Consider the following 8910-nt stretch of genomic DNA (forward strand, 5'->3'; position numbering starts at 1 on the left):
CATCCCTGCTCTTTGGGATTTAATGATCCAGTTGGAGAGAAATTGTATCCGGGGCGTGCTGGGGACACAGGCTCCCTTTGGGTATTGTGGGAATCCATTATGCTAATGATCTGTGTTTCCTAGACCCCGGTACTAATAAGATAGTATTGTGTTGGTCTTTTCAAATCCGCACACAGACCTACCCAGGAAATCCTCTTGCCAGTGCGAGGCCGGGCTGTTCACCTTGATAACGCCTTCGGTGGCTGCATTTCCAGGTTATTTGTGTGGGGCTTTGTTGAAAGGCTGCTCCCTTTGCCCGCGTCCCATCTGCCCCGTCCTCCTGGTGTACAACCCCTTGGCAGCGCCCGCTTCTCTGGGCCCTGGGGACCCTGGCTCCGTTTGCCGGAGTGTAGATAAAGATGCGCGGAGTCAGTCTGTGAAAAGGAAGGTGAGGAGACTGGGGCAGATGCTGTCTTTGTCTGGGACGAGGGCCCTCCTGCCACAGCCCTCAGCACGCTCTTCGTGGTGATGCAGGTGAGAATTTCGGCAGCGCAGGTGGGCCCAGAGCCAAGGCTGCTGTTCTCGTCGCATATTTGTTCTGGGAGCCCATGGGCTGTGGTCTGGCGCTTCCCCACTGCCTGCCCTCTCCTTGCTTCCTTCATCCCCAGCTCTGTTCCTCTGTCAGATGGTCCCCTTGTTAAGGCCAATCTCATTCATGCATTTTTCTCTCTCCTCCTGCAGGGGAGCTGCTGAGTCAGCCCAGACCGGAAGGAGTGGCCGAGATTATTTGCCCCAAGAACGGCAGTGAGCGAGTGAATGTTGCCTTGGTTTACCCACCTACACCGACTGTGATCAGCCCCTGTTCCAAGTGAGTTCTGAACGGGGTAGACCCTGCCCCTCACTCCTGATCCTGCCTCAGTAGTTGTGATGACAAAAAGCTAAGTTCAAGTATATCTCAACGGACATCATAAAGTGTCTCCCCCAACCCCCAGAACAGACCTAGTTATCTAGGTGACATCAACACTGTGGCTTATGTAACAAACTAGGAGCTTTTATTTTTTTCTTATTTGTGATTTTTTTTAACCTTTGCTGAAGAAAAGAAAAAGTCAGAGCATTTTTAACAACTTTATTGAGATATCATTTATATGCCATACAATTCACTCATCAAACATGTATAATTCGTTTTTGCAGCTAAATGCAATAAAAAAGCATTGTTTTCATGGGTAGTCTTAATTCTGTCATTGCAGAAGCAATTGGGCCCTCACCTTAGGGAACAGTGAGTGCCCATCTATAATAGTAAAAGCATAATATGCTAATTAGACTAGACATCCTTCCAGACGAAGCTGGGGCTGTGAGGGAAGCCCGGGTCCCAGGTGCCTGCCAGTGGCCGGAGGGAAGCCTGGGTCCCGGGTGTCGGAGGGAAGCCGGTGTCAGCAGCCAGGGGAAGGAAGGCGTATTCTCGCACGAATTCCGTGCATCAGGCCTCTAGTTAAATAAGAAAAGCTTGCGGAAAAGCAGTAGTAAGTTACTTTTCCTCTGGGCCTTTGGTTCTGTATCAGTCCTTGGTAGTCAGAGGCTGTGTTGTCTGCTCTTATCTTCCCCAAAAGGGACTTAAAGACGGAGAATGCACCTGTGTGAATTAACTTCTTTTTTTTAAATCCTCACTCAATATTTTTCCATTGATTTTTAGAGAGAGTGGGAAAGAGAGGAAAACATCAATTGGTTGCCTCTTGACCAGGGTTTGGGCCAGGGAGGAGCCTGCAACCAAACTGAAGTACATGCCCTTGACCGGAGTCGAACCTGGGACCCTTTGGTCCGCAGGCCGACACTCTATCCACTGAGCCAAACTGGCTAGGGCTGAATTAACTTTTGGATACAATGCTACTTAGTATTATAGATAAAACTCATCCTTTTTTCTTTTTCTTTCTTTTTTTTTGGTAGTATTAACTAAACTGTGAAACCACTTTTCAACTGAGATGAAATGCATTCTTACCACAAAACTTGTCTTTTTGGAGCAGATCTGGTATCTTGGGTGCTGTCACTTCAGCAAAGTATTCATGCAGGAAACCTTTATTTTTCCTCCTAGTTGACCACATAGAATTCTTTTTCATATATAAGCTTTTTACAGGGAGGTTGGACAGTTCACATGTGAGGATGGTGACCCGTCATCTCCTCTGGAGAAGCTTGCTACCAGGCTGGGTTGGGGAGAGTTGTGTCCCTGGGTGTCGGCTCTCCTGCCTTTGGGGGGCTCTCTGCAGAGGGAGGGGCCTTCAGTGTCACGCTTACTCGGCTCATTAGCAGAACATCTCCAATCCCTCTTTCCTGGGAAATAGGAACACTCTCAGAAACGCATATCTAATGTCATTATATTCAGAATGCTGTGTTAGCTAACATGAATAGAGACAGCGTGATGCCTCGCCACTATGCCCTTAAGACATTGTCAGATCTTGAAGTGCTTCTTAAATATTAAGTTGAATTACACAGTATCTTCATATTAACCAGAAAATCCCCAGTCCTGCACCTATCAGAGCACAGAAATTTTCTGGTCTTTGAATGGGTCTCTTTCTTTCAGATACACTGGGGTAAGGACACGGGGACAGTACCGACAGCAGGTGTGGGAGGGGGAGAAACAGTTGTTCAGTACACTGTGCATTGGCGTAGACTTTCCTAAGCCAGCAGAGGCATTAGCCTATTGCTTTGCCCTAGCCACGTGGCATTTAATGGGCAGGAGAGAGCTAGGGCTCACATATCCATTTGCAGGAGAAACCGCCGTGGCCCGGAGCCAGCTTCATCGGTGTTTTCCCAGGGGCTTCTTGTTGTCCTGCCACAGAAAGACACTTACACCAACCTGGAAAAATGCTATCAGCCCCGTCTCTCCCGCAGTTTATTATACCCAAATGAACAGGTCTTTAAAGTCCCAGTAACCAGAGCCGCCTCGCCTCAGACATCTAGATGCTGGAGGGAATGCCTTTCGGACTGAACTGCTGTTGGCCTGGCTCTGTGAATGGTTTTATTTTGAAATGGATTTTTTTTTGAAGGCCTCATACAGTGGATGGCAGGTTTGGGGTGCAGGTCTCTATTCTAAATGAAGGAAATCTGTGAAAACAAACACATCCAGGCCAGGCCCAGTGGGAGGTCTAACTTACAAGTAGATGACAATATATTGGAAGCAGGAGATTTAGGAGACAATGAGGAAAGCTGTTACAGGAGGTGGGCATTACATCAGCACAGCTGTGGGCTGAGCCTGAGAGTTAGACTTGGGGCCCAAATGGGCAGGAGAAACGCTCTTGCACCGGCTTTGCAACTCCAGCCAAGTTAACTTAAGCAGGTCTCTGTAGAGTGATCTTGGACTTCTGTCATCCCCTAAAATGCAGGTGGATGGCTCTGAGGGAGGGCCCCCTGGCCAGGGTGCCTCACTGAGCAAAATTGAGCCATGCTGCTTGGATGAGCACACCCATTCCGCCCCAATTCACTTTTAGAGCTGAACATAATTTATTGTTCAAATCAGGGAAGGATTGAGAGTGGAATTATTACACCAGGATGCCAGGCATTAACCAGAGCTGCCCAGGCAGACCAGAGTAATGACCCTGCTCTCTGGGTCACAGATCTAGACCTTAACGTGGTTTTTAAACAGACATTCCAAGCTCTTCTTTGACCATGTGTACACGGTGGTGCTCAGTGAGCTTTATAAGAAAATCCACTGAGGACTGTGATTTGATCGGATATTCCTTATGAATTCTAAGCTTTTCCATTGCTCATTTACAAATGTTCTCGGTGTTTTCTTCCCGAGTCGGGAGAGACAGAGAACAAAGAGTAGGGAGTGATTTATTCTCCTGGCTTGTCTCCGTGGTTGGTGGCTGAGGTCTGGACAGACATTGCCCCGGCGAGAGGTTACCTGTCCTGGAGGAAATGAAGTGCCTCTGCTCCTGCACCTCGGCCTCCCGGGGGACGCCTCCTGGGGGACACGGAGGGGCTGACTATCAGAGAGAGATACAAGCCATTTCCATACTTTGCCCTTTGGGGCTGATTTTCAAAGATTTGCATTTGAGTTGAGATGAAAATTTATCCAGTAGCAAGTTTGCTCTAAAAAATTCTGACCTTCTTAAGGGTACATTTCTTAAAGCTCTATTGAGATAGACTTTCATACATAAAACTGGCCTATTCAGAGATGATGAAGATATTTGCAGCTGACAACATAGTTTAATTTTAGAACATTTTCAACACTCCAAAAGAGAAACTTCCGGCCCATTTGTGATCACTTGTGTTTGGTATAACACCTAGCTCCCTGCAGTCAGTACACATTTGTAGTAGCATGTTCAGGAATGGCTTTGCTGCCTGTTGTGATGGCATTAAACAGATTTGTAGTTTTAATGAAATTCTTATAAACACCTGTTATCCCTGGTCCCATTCAGTCTAAAGGCAGTGAGTTGACTTGCACCCCCGACTCCTCCCCCACCCCCGCTGCCAGTTTACTGGACAAAGAGGGGAATTAGAGCTGCTTGGAGGGAAGTTGGGTTTTTTTTTGGTCTTTTTTTTAAGTATAGGTAGCGATTTCGAACATAAACTTTATTTTTTAGAGCCATTTAGGTTCATAATAAAATTGAGCAGAAGGTACAGAGAGATCCCATATACTCCGGGCCCCACTCCCATTGCACTGACATGTAATCACCAAGTCCACAGTTTATATTGGAGTTCACCCTGTGCATCCTGTGGGTTTGGACAAGTGTATGATGACATATATCATACATGTTACAGTGTCGTACACAAGATTTTTTCGCCCTAAAACTTCTCTGTGCCCCGCCCCCTTAACCGCTGGCAGAAACTGGTCTTTGTCTTTTCAGCTTTATTGAGGTGTGATTGACACATAAAGTTGTAAGATATTTAAAGTATGCATCCTGGTGATTTCACGTGTGCACACTGTGAACGGGGGGCCAGCACCTAGTGAAGGAACACACCCACCCCCTCATATGTATACCCTTCAGGGCTCCTGAACGGCAGCCCAGCCCACCCCCAGGCTTTAAAGGGATGCTGAGGAGTCATAAGGGACAAAAATACACTTTCAGTCAGAAAAGAAAGGAGAAGGTAGATGGATAATGGTTACATTTTATTGAAAAAGTGTTTATTTGTGAATTCCCGTCTCCATCCTGTTGCTATGCATGTTGAGCCTTTTAAAATTCCAATTCTGAAGGGAAGGTGCGAACTTTGGGCAAAAAGCAGCCTATGTATTTCATTTTTAGGTTCCCTGTAGAATGTTTCTCTTTCTTATTTCCAAAGACGTGTAGGACAACACCCCCTGCTCCCCAGGCAGATACCCCAGTGTATCTTCTGATTTTCCTGTAAAAGGTAGAATTCAACAGGTGAGCACATGAAAATGCTTTACCTTCCGTGCTGGAGTGCAGCCCGTGTTCTTCCCTGTGGTTTGTTAATGGACTGATCCGTGAATGTACAGGAAATGGGAATCTATCATTTTTATTTCCCGACAGCTGCCATCTCTCTTGTGTTGGTACATGCCTGTCTGGGCTCCGTCATTTGTGGGGTGGTAGCACTGAGAAAGGACCTTCGGTTCTGATTTTGGCAGGTCGTGTGTCACAGAGCGAGAAAAAAATGGGCCGGTTTGAAAATTGTTGGGCCGAGCTTCCTCCTTTTCCAATAAGTACTACTAATAATAGGAGGCAAGGTTGAGGCACCACATTTCAAAACTGCCTTTTAAACGTGGGCTCTTGTGTGTCTATACTGGAGCGTTCCGTTCAAGCAAGATCCCAGTAAAATTCCAGTTATGCACTGTTGTAAGTATTCTCAAAAATATAGTGATTCCTTTGCATAGGAATGTTGGCAGTTATATTGTTACGACAAGGATATTCAAGACCCATTGAAATCGCCTTTTATAAAAAGTAGGATGAAGACCCTGTGGCCTGTATCTCACCAACTAAACAGGCAACGTGTGTTTAATCGCACTCAGATTTGTTAATATGAACTCGATTAAAAAAATTCCTTTAAACAATGGAATGAGATAAATTTGGCTTTATCACAGCGGGGACTTTTTCACTGATCACAGAATTTTTTAAATGCGGAGGGCGGGGCAGGCTGCATGCGGAGTTTGCCTGGGGTGTGGAGCAGGTTGATGTGCATTGGTTTGTCCTGTTCTTTGCAAAAAGTGAGGCAGCTCCTTGCCTTGCTGCTTTTACAGGTGAGGAGCAGCCGTGTTTCTGTGATGATGTAGTCTCCCGTCAGCCACATTGATATGGCATTTGTTCCCTCTCTGCTTAGGTATCTCCATACTTTCTTGGAAAATTAAGTGGAAAAGATAGTGCTTCTTTCCCTTATGCCACCATTTTTACTGTGCCCACTCTGACTTTAGGAGCACCAGTGTTTAAGGGTAAGTCTCTGGGAAGCAGAGAGGGTTTCTGAGCTACCGACTCAGAGAGTTTAGGGGCAAAGGGGGGATTGGGTTTGGGATGAAGAGGTTGTATGGAGCAGGACAGATTACAAATCTTTTACTTGTCCAGAATCAAGACCCATTTGGGAATTAAGGATAAGGAAAGTGTTTGATTCTTTCAGCCAATTCACTGTAATCTGGCATGTATCAGTCAGCAGATCCTTACTGGAAAAAAAGAAGTCATCTAAAAAAATTACTCCAATATTAGGCAAGATGATAACATCAGGAAAAGCTCAGTTGATCAGCACAGCCGATAGCTTTCTAGAAGCCGTGTTTGTATTTGTTTTCTCAGGGCACTTTGATGGGCTCTGGAATGAACTTCCTGAGTTGGAATCTTCCTGATGTGACTTGTTTAGCTGTGAGGTAACATCTGTCAGATGCAGATTACAGAAGCGCTAATCTCCTGGGGTTACTGGGAGCATTAAGAGAGACTATCACAGCCCTAACCAGTTTGGCTCAATGGATAGAGCTTCGGTCTGCGGATTCAAAGGTCCTGGGTTCGATTCCGGTCAAGGGCATGTACCTTGGTTGCAGGCACATCCCCAGTAGGAGGTGTGCGGGAGGCAGCTGATCGGTGTTTCTCTCTCATCGATGTTTCTGACTCTCTGTCCCTCTCCCTTCCTCTCTGTAAAAAATCAATTAAAAAAAATAATAAGAGAGACTATCACAGGGAAAGCATTTAGCATTGTTCCTTGCACTGAGTAAATAATGCTCAATAAATTCAGTTGCTCTTATTTCTACTCAGAATTATTAGTGGTGTGCACTGGGGGTGGCACATACAGGTAATAATGAAAAAAAATTTCATAATACACAGAGAGATACTTGAGTAAAATCCACCCTCTGACTTACTAGCAGGGTTTATCTTGTTAATGGAGGTGCCTGCCCACGGAAGGTACACGGAGTGCGGGATAGGTAGGTGAGGGTGTGGGCCCCCTTCCCTGCCTTGCCCATGAAGGGGCCCAGGTAGGATGCACGAGGATCTGTTGGTAAGGCCGCCTGCAGTTACCAGTGAGCATCAATACCCAGCCCAGGCTTCAGGAGCTAAGAGATGAGCGGTAGTATTTCTCTCGTGTTGTAGTCACGCATGCCTGCCGTGACTGGATAAACTCCTCGGAGGGGACCCCGACTCCTTCGCTCCTCCCGACAGCCCTGTGAGTCCCATAGGGCCGGAGCACTGAGCCCACAACACAGTTACTGAGGGCGCCGCTGGGCTGAAATCTGCATCGTGGCTCCCAGTCGGTGCTGTTTTCACAGCAAGCTCTTCCTTCCACATTGGCTTGAAAATATAGTGTATTAATAGAACATTGGAGGTATAGTAAGGCCAGCAGATCAGGAAACGGCTGCCATTGAAAAGGTAGTTGGTTACTCACATTTCCTTAGAGGACAGACATGCCGCGGGGGGTCTGGGCGGGGAGCTACATGGGGAATCACCGGGTCAGTCACAAGGCAGAGAGAGAGGGAGGAACTGGGCAGGGGCCTGTATTGTGGTTTCTGTGGGAAGGCAGAGGGGCAGGCTTAGCACTGGCCAGATTGGATAGCTTCAGGGGGCTCTGGGCCCTAGGACTGTCCCTGGTTGTCTGGGACCTTTGCAGTGTTTGGGGCAGGTGGATGGTGGCCCAGAGAGTGAGGAGGTTGTGGGGTCTGGTTTGCATTTGAGAAGTACACTCACATTTGAGTTGTTTACCATCTCTGGCAACTGGCTCCCATTGGGGGGGGGGGGCAGCCCCTCCAGGGGCAGCAAGATCCCGATGTCACAACTTCAGAATACAGGAAGTAAAAGGCATGGCTACCACGTCATGGTGTGGCTTCAGTTTGGGGCTAAGCTTCTCAATACCTTCAATAACATATATCCCAGGAATGCGTGTTCAATAACCTGAGAGGATGCTGGGTCTCAGACGACACCCTTCCCCCCCCTCCCCCCCCAAACCCAGTTGATCTCTCCCTTCTCCAGGCCTCTGTTTCCAACTTCCTACCTGGCAACCCCCTTGGATGTAGGCATCATGGGTGTGAATTATTGTCTTTCTCCTCGAAAGCCCTCATCAGCCTGTGCTTTGCACCCATCTGTGAAGCTAGGGATCCGTCAGCCTCAGCACTGCCCCCCTTCTCCAGGTGCACACCTTCTACGGTCATATCCACGTGTCTCAACAGGAGTGAACCCCGCCGTGTAACTTCCTCTTCGACCCACGCTATTCTCTGGATCCACCTGCCTTTGCCAAGATTTCTGTGATTAAGTCTCAACTCAAGTGTGAGACCCTGTTACTTCTCTCCTTATGAAAAAGCCTTGAATGGCTTCCTAGTGATTATAGTCTCAGGTTTAAATCCTGGGCATGACTCCCATACCCTCTTACTGTGGGAGCGGTCAGCCATACTGCGCCCCTGGCTGGGTCTCAGGCCTCAGCTGGCTGCACCCCTTCCCTCCTACCCAGTGAAGGCCCATTATTCCTAAGGCCAAGGCCATGTGTCACCTCTGAGAAGCCATCAGCCCTTCTAACTCA

At 47.5% G+C, this 8910-nt stretch overlaps 1 protein-coding gene across 1 annotated transcript in view; it reads left to right on the top strand.

The window, feature by feature from the left end:
* MFHAS1 (malignant fibrous histiocytoma amplified sequence 1) overlaps nucleotides 1-8910 on the top strand; it is a gene marked incomplete at its 5' end in the record, with an annotated part of 69310 nt that overhangs the window by 57554 nt on the left and 2846 nt on the right. The window contains one exon of the mRNA XM_006753793.1: nucleotides 721-847. Coding sequence (XP_006753856.1) covers nucleotides 721-847 — 127 coding nt within the window. The remainder of the gene's footprint in view (nucleotides 1-720; nucleotides 848-8910) is intronic.

The sequence above is a fragment of the Myotis davidii genome, unplaced genomic scaffold (genome assembly GCF_000327345.1).
Source record: "Myotis davidii unplaced genomic scaffold, ASM32734v1 scaffold71, whole genome shotgun sequence".
Classification (NCBI taxonomy): Eukaryota; Metazoa; Chordata; class Mammalia; order Chiroptera; family Vespertilionidae; genus Myotis; species Myotis davidii.